Here is a 15,347-nt window from a genome sequence, read left to right on the forward strand (position 1 = left end):
TTTTTTTTTAATCAAACCCTAGTTGTAACCAAATTGAATTAGGTCACCACAAATTAGATATAATATATAAAAATATATTATAACTAATACCAAACCAAATTAAACTCTTTTAATAAACCAATTGGGTCCCACACTCCAATAAGGAGGTATACCCAACAGCGAGGACGTAGACAACGACACCAGAGGCAGCTTCGGCGGTGGATGCTTTCGTCTTCAATTGTTGGACAGTTCGGCAGTAACAGTGAGGAGGAGAAGTGATGAAGAGAGCAGTGACACAAATGAGATGTTTTTTCCCTAGGATTCAACTTCTAACCGCGGAGAGTAGTACTGTCATTTCACAGCTTGCATTCTGCTAAAGTTGCCAAATGGTGTTCTACGTTTATAGGTCACAAGATTTGCGTTTTTGGAGGTGCTAAACGCACCTTTTAGTTGTGTTCCCAAAAGACTACTTCATACTCCCATATTCTTGGAATTATGTTTGTGCTTATTTCATGTAGATATAAATGCATTGGTGGGTTGGTTTTCAATTTAAAAGTTACTAACTACTTTTGATCAGCATTGTTTGTTATGATCGTTTCATCTAGTACTGCATGATGATGCCATTTTTCTCCCCAGAATTGAAAGAATTTTATATCTTACTCTGTTATTGTTATTATTATGAGGCAATCTTTTCTGGTGAATTATGGATATCCTAGGAAAATAGTTTACAATCATATTGCCAACCAAAACTCTCATCTCGAATGATACGTATATGGCAATTTTATTATTATTAGAATAAACAACAGTCAATGGGATTAGATATTTTGCTTGGTGCATAACAACTTTAAACTCTATTTTCAATCTCATACATATATCAGACTTTGCATATGCTTGCAAAATTTGGACATTTATGTGTGTCTCATCTCACCCAAATGCAATTGGAAAGTATGTGCTAGCTTGTGTTCTACTTTTGTATTGCAACTGCTATTGTCATTTAGTATTAAAAAAATCCAAACTTTTATTGATGTTCTTCTTTTGTCTTTTACAGATTTTGGATGTAGAAGGGGACAGATGAGAAAGGTAAAGATGAAGATAGAAAAGATAAGGCAAAGGCCAGAGATTTTGACAAAGATACAGGAAAACACAAGGATAAAGAAATACCGAAGTGGCTCTTTGGTTGGCATGGATTACTTGATTGCTCACAATGAAATTGGATCAAAATGAATGATGTAGTTAAATTGATATGAATGTTATAATTAAATTAATATTTGCAATGATAGTGTTGATTGAATAAAATGAAATGATGGTTGATTGAATGAAAGAGTTTGTGTATCTTAGTTGAATGAAATGATTTAGCAATTTTGATTCAATGAAAATGGTTTAAGCATCTTAGTTGAATGAGATACTCTTGATTGAATGAAATGATATGTTGAAACAACTAACTTTCTCTCTTTTCTCTCTTTTAAACAAGCAGCAAACCATATATTGCCAAGGTGTATTCATTCAACTGACAATTGTGTATTCATTTAACTGACAATTGAACTCTAGCATTAACAAATGAAAATTACATTAATCCATTTGGAACCAAAATATTAATTTCATTTATTAGCATTACCAAGATAAATAATTTTCAACAACTTCTACATTTGTCAAACACGAGAATAACAAAATTGATCACTGCCACAATTGAATCAAACACATATGAGTATGATCTTGTCTAACAACTGAGAAAATAAAATTACATCCATGAATACCATTCAACACCCCCCAAAAAAAATCAAAAACAAAATAAAGATTTTTGGTTCATATTTGACTGTCCACATAACCAAATTTAAAATTCTAATCCATTAAAATTCTTCCCGATGATTTGTTTTCAAAATGTCATCCATATGATCATGATCATGCTCATGCTCATGCTCATTCTATTGTGGATTGGTTTTTCAATATTTTTGGCATGACGGTGTTGTGCCTTGGTTTCTTTCTCCAATCAATGCTATTCCTCGAAGCCTCGAAAACATCTGTGCTCTTCCGAGGCTGCTCAAACTAGTCTACTCCTCCGAGGCTATAATATCAAGAAGTATATAATGATTAGCATGTATTTCAAGCATGACTACGATGAAAAATCAATTTAAAATCTTAATACAAAATAGTCATGGCAATAAGACAGAATAGCCACCCACTAATTGATGAACAATGTTCACATGTCCTTGCCAACATCAATTTGTAGCCAAAAAAAAAAACAAAAAAACACTATGGGCTTTTAGTATTACCTAGTGTTTTTTTAACTTTTCTATTTTTAGTAACTTGTGTGATAAATGATTAATACATAGAAAAGAAGAAAACAAAAAAAGCCAGTAAGGTATGCAAATGTTTTAAAAACTCCATACCAACAAAGCACTTTGGAAAGTAATGAAATGTCTCAATTACAATTAAAAGTGCTAAGAATGCATCAATTGAACATAAGAATGCAAAAATAAAAACAACCCATGTGTCAAAACAAGAAAATAAACAACACCCGCAAGCCAACAAGAGTGAAACAATTCAAAATCAATACATTTAGATCCAGAAATTCACATCCCAAACATCAGGATGAGAGAGGGGAGAGATGCAGTGTTAAACAAAAATTCTCAATTACAATCAAACAGTGCTAAGAACACATCAATTGAACACAAAAACATAAAAAAATACATTCACTCCAGTGACCCAAATTATGCAAACAAATAATTTCTCCAATCCCAAGCATACAAAAAAAAAAAGCAGAGAGAAATTTGAAACAAGGTTGGCATCTCATTTTATCTAAAATCAAAACAAGACTAAAAGTATGAAAGCAACCCATTTCATCAAACCCATTTATCATGAAACCCACTTCATCAAGCCCATTTATCATCAACAAATCTATATTTTCTTTCATTTATCGAATAGAAAATCTAACAGAAAAATCAAACATAAAATCGAAAAACCAAATCAAACCAAATCGAACAGAAATCTGAATCATGTATACATATAAAACCCATTTCATCATCCCATTTATCATCAACAAATCTATATTTTCTTTGATTTATCTAACAGAAAATCGAACATAAAATTGAAAAGCCAAATTGGATAGAAATCTGAATCATATTTATATACATATATAACCCATTTCATCAAATCCATTTATCATCAACAAATCAGAAATCTGAATCATATATATATATAAAACAACAACAAATTTAATTTATATTTTCTTCCATTTATATATATAAAACAGCAAACCCATTTTAAAACAGCAAACATCATTGTCATTTCAAAAATCCCCATTTCATCGACCCATTTCAAAAACCAACAAATCTAACCCAAGAATCATATATATCTATCTATCTATCTATCTATACTATTATAAAGTGAACACATAATATGGTGTCCTGAAGCTTGCTTTGCTTTACTCTCCTCATGCCATGTGGCAGTATGTTTTATTTTTAAAAAAAAAGTTAAACAAAGAGATGGGCAAGGCTTGAACCCATGACCATGGGTTTAAGTACGAAGACTCATACCACTTAAGCTAAGTACACATTACAATATTAATTTCATTATTATTTTTTTTATTCCTACTTATTTAAATTGCACACACATCGTGTGTGCCACCCACTAGTATATATATATATAACTGCAAGAAATGAAAATGATGATGAAATGACCTCGTCGTCGCTGCAATCTCGCCTTGCCGTCGTCGCGTCACCGTCGGACTCACCGTCGCCTGCTATCCTTTGCGTTTCTCCATCGCCTGCCATCCTTTGCGTTTCTCCATCGCCTGCCATCCTTTGCATTTCTCCATCGCCATCACTTCACTCTGCCATCTCTTTCGTCTCTCAGTTCGCTTCTCTCTTCATTTGTGTTCGTCTCTCTATCTCTCTCTGCCTCTCCGTTGGTCACTCCGTCTCTCAGTCGCCTCTAGCGTCTCTGTCTCTCTGTTAGGGTTAACTAAGTGAAATACATGATGCAAAACAAATGATACAGAGAAGAGAAAAGAGAGGGAAACAAAAATTTTGAATTAAAATATAAAATAAATAAATAAATAAAAAGACTAAGCAAAATGATGTCGTTTTGACGACCACCGCAAGAAACCATGGCAGAGGATCTGGACTCCAGAGAGAGGTGGTTGTCTAGGTTTGATTTGGGAAATGATATATATATACACTTGGTAGTTTAATCATTTTACAAAAACTTGTCTTTATGGACAAAATATTTTAACACTTAGATCTTTGGACAAATAAAATCTAAAATTGAATTTATATCCAAGCTCCCTTTTTTAAAAATATATAGGTTGTATAAATAAAAATAGTCTAATACTAATAATATGACAATCAATATTTGATTAATTTATTTTTTTATATAAATAAATTTCTTAATTAATTATATAAAATGAATCATTTAAATTATTAAAATAAGTCTAAATTAATCCGATAATACATTAACTTTACCGTGAAATTGATATTTCCGGACACGGTTTTCAAGTCTGCATCCCAAAAAAATTAGGAAAAAGATTGGTGCCTCGACAAAGTGAGGCGCGAATGCCTCGACGTGTGTGATTCACGCTCCCTCTCTTCTACTTTACGGTATTCAACCCCACAAACCCATTAACAAGCCTCAAACCCAAAAATGAAGCTTCCATCTCTCTCTATTGAAACCCATAAACTGATTCAGCCCTGAATTTAGCCAACCCATCAGCCGGCGGTGGAGGTCTGTAGGCGTTTTTCGACGACGAAACTTTGTTTACCCAAGTCGTAGATACCCAAATCTTCTCCGTTCCTAAGCCCTAGATCCCCAAATCTCCTCCATTGACAAGCAAGAAAAGGTCAGATTTTTTGATTTTTTATTTTTATTAATCTTTTTCCAGCGACGTAGTTGTGTGATTTTTCAAAAAAATTTGCATTTTTAAATCCTCCCATTATTTTGGTAGGATTTTCTTGCTCAGAACATATTTATCGAACATATTTTTAAATCCTCCCTACCAAAATAATATATGTTCCTCCCATTATCGAAAATCCTCCCATTATCGATGAATTTTCGATAACCGTATTATATGTTCTGATCAAGCCGTAGATACCCAAATTTTATTCATTGTGAATTTTGGTACATGAATTTTCTTACTCTGTTTTCTTCCAAGCTTAACAGTAGAGTTCTTGGTACATGAATTTTGGTACATGAATTTTCTTGCTCTGTTTTCTTCCAAGCTTTGTTTCATTGTGAATTTTGGTACATGGATTTTCTTTCCATGCCCATTACTTCTTGTTCTGGACTTGTTAACAGTGGAGTTGTCTACAAAGAGGTCCAGTAGACTTGTTAGTAATGGACCTCTCATTCATGTAAGAAAATGGACCTCTCATTCATGTAAGAAAATGAATGATAAAATTCAGTATGTAAAAAAAAATGTAAACTTGTTAGTAATGCATCAACATGCTGAAATGTGTTGTGTTTTTTGAAGAAAAATCAACCTATTGAAATGATGAATTGAAGGCATGTGTGAGAATTGAAAGTATATGATAAAATGCCTTAATGAAATGTTTTGTGCTTCCATGGGCCATTTCACATTATTATTGTTGTTTTTGTTTTTGTTTTTGATGACTAATGTACTAATTTTATTCGTTGTGAATTTTGGTACATGAATTTTCTTGCTCTGTTTTCTTCCAAGCTTAACAGTAGAGTTCTTGGTACATGAATTTTGGTACATGAATTTTCTTGCTCTGTTTTCTTCCAAGCTTTGTTTCATTGTGAATTTTGGTACATGGATTTTCTTTCCATGCCCATTACTTCTTGTTCTGGACTTGTTAACAGTGGAGTTGTCTACAAAGAGGTCCAGTAGACTTGTTAGTAATGGACCTCTCATTCATGTAAGAAAATGGACCTCTCATTCATGTAAGAAAATGAATGATAAAATTCAGTATGTAAAAAAAAATGTAAACTTGTTAGTAATGCATCAGCATGCTGAAATGTGTTGTGTTTTTGGAAGAAAAATCAACCTATTGAAATGATGAATTGAAGGCATGTGTGAGAATTGAAAGTGTATGATAAAATGCCTCAATGAAATGTTTTGTGCTTCCATGGGCCATTTCACATTATTATTGTTGTTTTTGTTTTTGTTTTTGATGACTAATGTACTACTTATTTATGAAAATGCTACTGTTAGGAGTAACATGTCAATGGCTTACACCTCGACTAGTTCAAGCAATGATGGTCGCCTTTTTGAAAATCGACGTTGCAAATGTGAGAAAAAAGCAGCCGTTAAGATATCAAACTCAGTGAAAAATCCAGGGAGGCTTTATTTCAAGTGTGCAGATGGCAAATGCAATTTCTTTGCATGGTGGGTGCCTACTAGCCAACATGGCAATGCAGCAGATATCCAATGGAGGCCTAATCCTAGTCAGAGGAACAATGAAGATGACTGGAAGAATGATGCTGAAAGAAACTATGAAGCTTTGGACAAATTGGAGCGAAGATTGGAGCAGCTTGAGGCAAATGTAGGAACTATGAAATTCCTTACAATGGCAAGCATAGTGTGTACTGGTTTTAACATGCTAATGCTTGTAATTTGTTTAATGTTAAAATGAATGTCGTAAACTTATACATTTGGGTGTACAAGTTATTATGCTGGTTTTGTAAGGAATTGAACCTTCTATGGCAAAGCAACAATGGAGTTTTTGTTTGGTTGTAAATGTTATTGTGCTGGTTTTGTGTTCTTCTCCTTTTGGGTTATATGCTCAAGGAAGTAGCTTAGAGGCCGCCTTGTCTTATTTTTTAACTGAAATTCTGAAATAAAGAAAGGAAAAAATGGTGTAAACAAAAAGATTCTGAAAAACCAATTTAATATGTGAAGGATTTAATTTATATATTATGGTGTGATATTTAATTTATATATTATTGTGCCTCTGATCAATGATCATCACATCTAACTTCAATCATCTGTTATTATTATCATGAATCATATTTGAGTGATATGTAGAAGAGGCAGATGGTAGGAGTTTTGAAGTTGTTTTGGATTTTGTTCTAATACAATCTAAAAATCATAGGTAATGCCACCTTCATTTCATTATTATTTTCTAATCTAATCTCAGTGCTCCTGGGTGGGCTATGTGGATCAAGTTCTGTGAATTTACAGAGATAGAAAGAGAGATGCCAAGAACTTGTACCCTTAAAGAATGCTGGACAACAATCACCAATTGGCTCAAGACATGCAGAATGGTCCAAAAAATTTGCATCATTCTCAACCCAAAAACCCAGAATAACAGCCAAACATGCAAAGGCAAGAGCAAGTAACCAATAAAGAGGAAATGCATTCATACTAAAAAATTCACTGCTCTAAAAAATTCACAGCACCTAAAAATAGGAAATGCATTAAAAAGAGATTATACATTCAACCTTTCCCCAAAAAATTCATTGTTCTAAAAACATTTATCCAGCAAGAAGACAAGCTGTTCAATAGGGAACCTAAACACAACATAGCACAACACAATATGAGACAGCACAACGCAACACAGCACAATAGATCCGCAGCAGCAACACAACATAACACAGCAGAACAAAGCATATAGCAACACAGCACAACAGATCCGCAGCAGCACAGAACACAGCAGAACAAAGCCTATAGCAGCACAGCAGAACAGCAGGCGGCATAGCAGATGAGGATCAAAGTATAGCAGTGCAGCAGATGCTCAGCAAAGTAGAAAAGTACCAACCAGGAAGCTATGCTCAGACCTGTAACAGAACTTGACAAAACAGCTCCATATGAGACTTGATTGGATCCAAAATCACTTTAAACTATATGAGACTTGATTGAAAGTTTACAAAACAAAGTCTTACAATAACTACTAAAAAACTAGAAATAGAAAGGGGTATTTGGATCCACATCTATATTCAACTCAATAAATTTTGAACCAATTGGTCCACTTTGACTGCTTATATTGGTGACCATTCGTGAATGACTAACAGATCCGCTTCCAATATTATCCACCATTTGCATTGGGCTACCTTGTGCCTATTCAATGACAAAGTAAATAATATAAAGAAATTCACAAATATATCTACAAATGAAAATAAGGAAAAAAAATTTCATGTCATATGTTTAAAACATACCGGTACGTACATACTCTCCTGTGTGCCATCAATACACGGACTCGCTTGCATTCCATCCATAGAAGCAAAATTCAACTTACGACCCTATAGGAACACACATTGGTGAGTGATTGAAGTAAACAAAATTCTGAGATTTACATATCAAACAAAATAAAAATTTTACCTGTACTTTTGATGCCCTTTTATTCTTCCCCTTCAACCGATTTACTATTTCATCCACTTTGCTAACTTTCCGTTTTGTACATGGACGACCTCTTCGGCGAGCAACCATAGGACTAAGCACCTTGTGAGTCATGCTTGCATTTGTAGAACTACGACCGGCCTGAGTTTTGGGGGAAGTATTAGAAGGTTGGACAGTACTAGTAGGATGTGGGACACTACTAGTAGAAGGTGGCAAATTACTCGCACAACCGGCCTCAACCTGTCTCACTCTATCCTTGATTTCTATTAACCCAAGTTGAATGACTTTGTGCTTAGCATCATCGTTGGAAGCAATTTCTATAATTTCATCCATTGTCTTGTGGTAGTTATCATGTACCTTTGCATTCAGAACAACCCCATATGTAGTGTATGTAGTAGGAATGCATGTGTACCCTCTTTCCAAATCTTTTCTCCACCTCTGCACAATGTACTTATTCGGAACCTCATATGTGGACCTCTCAAGGAGCACACTAAGTGAATGGGCACACATGATGCCCCTAAATTCAAATCACCGACACATGCAATGGATGTCGCATTCAATGGAATTACAATACACAACAAATTCCACTTTCTTCATTTGCTCACCAACTGGAATAGCCTATTTCACATGATAAGTACAAATTGATCCTTTCTCTTCCACAAGAGTGGCACGACAATAAAATAATCGTTTCATTTCTACTTGAACCTCTTTAAATTTTGTGTTTGTGTATGTTGCACGAAATTGCTTCTCAAAAGCATACATCGTTAGGCAATCATACAATTTGTTTCGAGATTTAAAATCTGCTTTGGCCTCTTTCTCTACCTTACTTCGTAAGGCATTGTCATACTGCTCAACAAGTTGCTTTAAAGTAGTTTTCGAGTTGACATATCCATCAAAAAATGCATTCATACTCTCACTTCGTTGTGTGGTTGACATACCAGCCCAAAACATGTCTTTCACATAGGCAGGAATCCACCTATGTCGCTCATCATATAATCCCCCCAACCAATCGTTATCATGTAGACCAAACTTTGCAATCATTGCTTGCCATTCTTCATCAAATTCATTTTTTGTGAAAGACTCATAAACTGCCTTTTGCAAAGCAAACTTTATGGATTCATATTGTGAACAGGCTCTCAATTTTTCCGGAATTTTCTTCAGTATATGCCATAAACACCAACGATGTCGAGCTTGTGGGAAGACAATTTGTATGGCATTTTGCATAGCTTTGCACTGGTCAGTTATTATAGCATTCGGAGGAGTGTCTGACATGCAACTTAACCAAGCTCTGAATAGCCATACAAATGTCTCAGTGTTCTCATTACATAACAACCCACAACCAAACAAAATTAACTGCCCATGGTGATTAACTCCTACAAATGGAGCAAACGGCATGTCATATTTGTTTGTCAGATAGGTTGTGTCAAATGTGACAATATCTCCAAATGCTTTATAAGCTGCCCTACTCCTTGCATCTACCCAAAATAAGTTCCGCAAGCGTCCTTCTCCATCAAAGTCCATTTCAGAGTAGAAGTTCGAATTTTGTTGTTGCATCCTATGAAAATAAAACGCAACTGATTCGGCATCTCCTACTCCAAGCCTCAATCTTCTAGCCTTGTCAATGTGATTCCTGGCATCTCGTTCGTCAAATGTTAATGCCTCAAATCCCCCCGCTTCAACAACCATAGAATGAAAATTCCTAGCCACTCCTATCCCTGCCTCATCATTTATTTCTAATCTTCTTTTCACAGGAGTTAGAATTCTCTTATTCATTGCAAAATGCCGTGAGTCACTAGGAACCAAGTCGTGAGTATGCTCCAGCACAACGGTTGTCAACTTAAATGTTCCATCCTTTTGTAGACTCCCTCTTACTTTTGCTTTGCAATCATTTTTAGATGACAAAGATGGTTCTAGCGGGTTCACTTCCGATCTTTTTCTTCTCATCCTTGCTCGAGTACATTCAATTCCAAAGTATTTTAGTTCCCCATCATTATCATAATTTTGTGTTCCATAAGCTATAGCAAATCCAAAGTGCTTCGCATATTTTGCATAAAATGCATACACTTCTTGCTTTGAAGTAAAACACACCCCCTGCTTTGGTTCTTCAACTTCACCACTCTCGGGTTCTTCACCTTCCTGACTAGGATTGTTTGAACCTTCCATCCGTTATTTGAAGAAAATGGGCCTCTCAATAAGAAAATGGATAACAGCTTCACAATGAATAACAAACCAATAATGTTAAGCTTGGAGAAGGTTTCAATAATCCATGGAAAATTCACAATGAAACAAAATAGAGCAAGAAAACAACAAATAATTGGCATGAAAAATTCATAATGAAACAGAGCAAGAAAAACAAAAAAACACATATGTAAAGAAAATAATGAATAACACATTCTGTTCAAAAAACAAAATTCATAATGGATACATATGTAAACAAAAAACAAAAACAAAAAAACACATATGTAAAGAAAATAATGGATAACATATTCTGTTCAAAAAACAAAATTCATAATGGATACGTATGTAAACAAACAAAAAAAAAAATTCATAATGGGTAACAGATTTTGTTCAAATGACAAAAAATGTGGTCACATATGTAAAGAAAATAATGAATAACACATTCTGTTCAAAAAACAAAATTCATAATGGATACGTATGTAAACAAAAAACAAAAACAAAAAAACACATATGTAAAGAAAATAATGGATAACATATTCTGTTCAAAAAACAAAATTCATAATGGATACGTATGTAAACAAAAAAAAAAAAAAAAAAAATTCATAATGGGTAACAGATTTTGTTCAATGAATGTTCAGAAAATGACAAAAAATGTGGTCATAGAATTCTATATAGACTTTGGTTCATTTAGCAATTGTCAAGATGGAAGCAAACAAGTTAGGTGGGATCAGAACCAAACAAGAAGAAGAATGGTGAGGGGTTCATAGTCATAGAGACAATGGTTCCTTGGATATACTATTGGATTCTGCTTCAGAAATTCTAACACAAACACAGAGCATCTTGGCCTCAGAAATTCTACATATTCTTTCTATGTGGACTTTCAACAAACACATACAATGCATCAATACAAAAATACCAAAATCTTGTTATGGACCAAGAAGATTACAACCAATGTAAAGAAAATATGAGCAAAATCATAGACCAACCAGATTTCAACCAATGTAAAGCAAATGTCAATGTTTGAAGCAATACTAGTGACCCACGAATCAGTTCGTTGTTGGTGGTGGAGCCGAAATTTTCAGTGAAATCGGAGGAATTGGAGAGTGGTAGACGGTGGTCAATGGTCACCGGTGGTCTTCTAGGTCGTCATCATCCTCGCCAGCTACGTCGTGGTCTTTCTATCTCCCAAGAAGCAGAGTTGCTAGGTCGTAATATTGTTTTGTAGGAGCGTGAAATCCACAGGTATTGTTGTGCGTGATGAATGGATAAATTGCTTCATTCGCGCCAATTATATTCGAGGTCTGTAGCAGCTTTGAAAAAATTAAAACCCTCTCATGCATCCTATTCTTGTTTGACTAATACGTGGCTCACAAACTAAAACTTCACAAGGCCTTAAAAATTTAGGGTAAATTACAGTTTGCCCTTTTTTTTTTGTTTAGCCGCTATCTTACTTTGATCTTTAAAATTTATTTTTTATTTCTACTTTGATCTTTTATGTTTCAGAGTTTTCCTAATTTACTCCTAAAGCTAAGTTATATTAAAAATTAGACAAAAAATAATACATTGACAGTTACGCGACTTAAAAATATTTTGTTATATATAACTCACATATCTGACACAAACTCAAAACCTAATATAATAATATATTTTTTATGCTATGTAATAGTTATCGTGGAATTTTTTATCCAATTTTGAACATACGTTAGCTTTAGGAATAAATTATAAAAAAAAAAAATTGAAACATGAAGGGTTTATTTAGAGTAGAAAAAATTTGAAATATGAAGGGTTACAATGGAAAAAAATAAACTTTAATGACTAAAGTGAAAAAAATAGGAAAGTATAAAAGGGACAAAGTATAATTTATCCAAAAATTTACTATTCCATTAGTTTTCTAAGTGTTATGTATGGATTGTATTTAAAATTTATTTATAAATGTTTGAGCTTTCAAATGAATTGTCAGATATTTTACATAAAATTTAGTGTACATAAAATGTGAATCTCACACCCATATTGGTGCGAATGTTGGATATAATATTTCGTAATTTTTATAGGATTCCTAATTTTATGCACATGTAACTTTTTTTATGGGTGACATTATTATTATTATTATTATTATTATTATTACAGAAAAATCCTCCCTACCCTCCCGCAGGTCCAAAGCAGCGCCCCTTGCAGAGATCACCAGGGTGTCCTGTTAGCCATTCTGAGTGAGGAGACTATAACCTGAGAACTTGCCCTGACCTCCCAAGACAAACTCCGCTTAAGTCAGGACTCGCACAGCGGGGAAGCATTGAACCCACACCAAGTACTGATTAGACAACTTGAGGTCTAACCTCCTAACCAACTATGCTTGGCCCAAGATATTGGCCTAAGAAAGAGAGAAATTGAACATGTGATCTTGGGGCTTAAACCCCAAGCCTAACCACAATGCCACCCACCCTTGGGTTATAACATTGTTTTTCAGCTCCATTATTCTAAGTTTGTAGAAGAATAAGGACAATGAACTTTTCAATTCTAGTTTAGGTCCTCCGAGAATATGCTGGATGAAAATATTTCAAATAATAATATTTTTCACTTTTTATGTGATTTAAAATTTTTAAAATTTAATAACTTTTGATTTATATCTCTAGTTTTTGCCAAATTTATATTTTTATAATCATCTCATCAAAATCTATCAAATAAAATCTATTAACAATGTAAAATCTTTATTTTAAAAAATCATGAAATTTCACTGAAGAAAGTCGATAAAAACATAATAAAATGTTACTGACTTTTGTATGGTGAAAATTTCATTGTCCAAACTCAAAGAAATTTCTATTAAAAAATTAAAAATTAAAAATTATAAATTTGAGAATCAATTACAAAAATTAAGTCCCTAATTTCAAATTTATATATAAATATTCAAATTGAGTGTTTTAAAATGATGAATTTTAAAGTACATTTTCACTTACTGTCTCAGTGAAATTTATATGAGACAATGAACTTTTATTGTGCAATATAGAGAGAATAGAGAAGAATGAAAAAGAGATAACAGCGAAAGAAAGAGAAGCACGAGGAACAAAAAGAAAAAGAGATAAACATATATAAATCAAAGGAGATTGTACAAGGAATTTTGTTATCACAAATAAACTTGATAGAGATATGAATAAAATGATAGTTAAGAGATGGTGGCAGTGGCAAACAATGGCGATGGTAGTGGTAGATGGTGGCTATGATCGATGATGACGATAGTAGATGGTGGTTGTGGGGAAAGTAACAATAATAGTAGCAGAAAATGCTATGATTGATCATGATAATGATAATGACGATGGTGTACATAGTTGATAACAAATTTCTAGATCTGAAACATGTCGAAGAAAGACAGAGACAGAGCATAAACAAAACATCATGGAAGAGAAGGAGTTTTGGAAAAAGAACTATTTTATCTTATATATGATTAAGTAGTGTTGAACACCAAAAAAAAAATCCACTATAACAATTGTCTAAAGCATTATATATATATATATATATATTATAAGAGATTTACACTTTGTGAAATAGTTTGGTGAGAAATCTTGGATGACATTTTGTTTTCAATTTTACCCCTTGACTTTTTTATCTATTTGACTTTTCGTTGACTATCTATTCAAATTTATATCTATTTGTTCAAATTATTTTCTATCTGCTTAATTTTTTTGTCTATATATTCAAATATTTTTTGTCTATCTGTCCAAATTATATTATTTGTTCAAATTTTTTATCTATCTATTCAAATATGTTATCTATCTTTTCAAATATCTGTCTAAATTTTATTATTAATTCAATTTTTTCTTTGAATTTTATTTGTGAAAATTCTATATATTCGATTTTTTTTAAAACAAATCTTATCCGTTGAAATAGCAAGCCAAACCAAATCTTATATGTTGAAATACAAAGCCAAACCAACCCCTATATGTTGCAATACAGAGCCAAACAAAACCCTATCTATTTAATTTTATAAAACTCGGTGTGATCTGATCATTAGATCGTCAACCAAAGATGTTTCTCAGCTAAATCAACTTATTTTATTAACAATCTATAGATTAAGTGAGACAATCACCAAACAATATACTTTACACATGGAATTGCCCTTACGATGCTCTATAAAGCTCACATATATACGTTAATGGAAGAAAATACTGTAAAAAATTAGCAAAAGCAAACCACACACACAATTCAAGGGTATACAAATCCATATTTTGTATCAAAACATACACAATTAGTATTACAAATTGTAGTCAAATGCTTGTAGTCCTTACTTTAAAAGTAGTACGGAATTGTTCACTAGGAACTACTTCACAATTAGGATATGCCTTATCATCCGCAAACTCACTGTATGGCTCACGAACCCCCTATAGATACAATAAAGAACAAATACTGAAATCACGAATCAAAATCAAGGGCATGTGATTTGTATATACAAACAGAGTTATACATAAACACAAATTCAAGTAATAAATGACAAACCTAGTAAGCAACGCAAAGGCGACGGTGGCTTTGTCATTAGTTAAAGGCCCTGCAATTCAAAGATTACATTCAAAACCCTAGAAAAGAAAGTTCAATTGAAAATTAGATCGCAGAGGAGAAGGAAAACTTGAGGTACATCGGTTGCTGGTAGAGGTCCAGTGGTCACCGACGGTGGCTTTGTCATTAGTTCCACTATGAGGATCGGCGCTACTTCGGCCGAGGTTGGTTCAGACTTGGCCATTGACGGCGTCAAGGAGGAGGCTTAGTTACTGTCATGACCCAAACCCGTCCCTATAGGTTTAGTGTCGTAACCGGCCAATAATCCGAGATTACCAAAGGCCTTCCTATGCAATCAACAATAATCGAGGTTAGCGGAAACATTATATATAAAAAAATACCAATGGTCCAACGAGTT

The 15,347-nt window shown here is 33.5% G+C and overlaps 1 protein-coding gene and 1 long non-coding RNA gene across 2 annotated transcripts; both read right to left on the reverse strand.

Annotated features, from left to right (window-relative positions):
• Positions 1 to 1,649: 1,649 nt before the first annotated feature.
• Positions 1,650 to 3,719, reverse strand: LOC145823261 (uncharacterized). The gene is made up of 2 exons (XR_014365533.1): positions 3,657 to 3,719; positions 1,650 to 2,041 (listed from the first exon to the last, which is right to left on the reverse strand). It is a non-coding gene; the product is annotated as an uncharacterized LOC145823261 (long non-coding RNA).
• Positions 3,720 to 8,887: 5,168 nt separating this feature from the next.
• On the reverse strand, positions 8,888 to 10,432 carry LOC114298879 (protein FAR-RED IMPAIRED RESPONSE 1-like). The gene has a single exon (XM_028243518.2). It carries the CDS (start codon positions 10,430 to 10,432, stop codon positions 8,888 to 8,890), a length of 1,545 nt encoding a protein of 514 aa, XP_028099319.2.
• Between the last annotated feature and the right edge of the window lie 4,915 nt (positions 10,433 to 15,347).

This window comes from Camellia sinensis, chromosome 4 (assembly GCF_055761805.1).
Source record: "Camellia sinensis isolate YWXY chromosome 4, ASM5576180v1, whole genome shotgun sequence".
NCBI lineage: Eukaryota > Viridiplantae > Streptophyta > Magnoliopsida > Ericales > Theaceae > Camellia > Camellia sinensis.

Coding starts and splice junctions, on each gene's coding strand:
- LOC114298879 (XM_028243518.2), bottom strand. CDS start 10,432: ATGGAAGGTTCAAACAATCCTAGTCAGGAAGGTGAAGAACCCGAGAGT.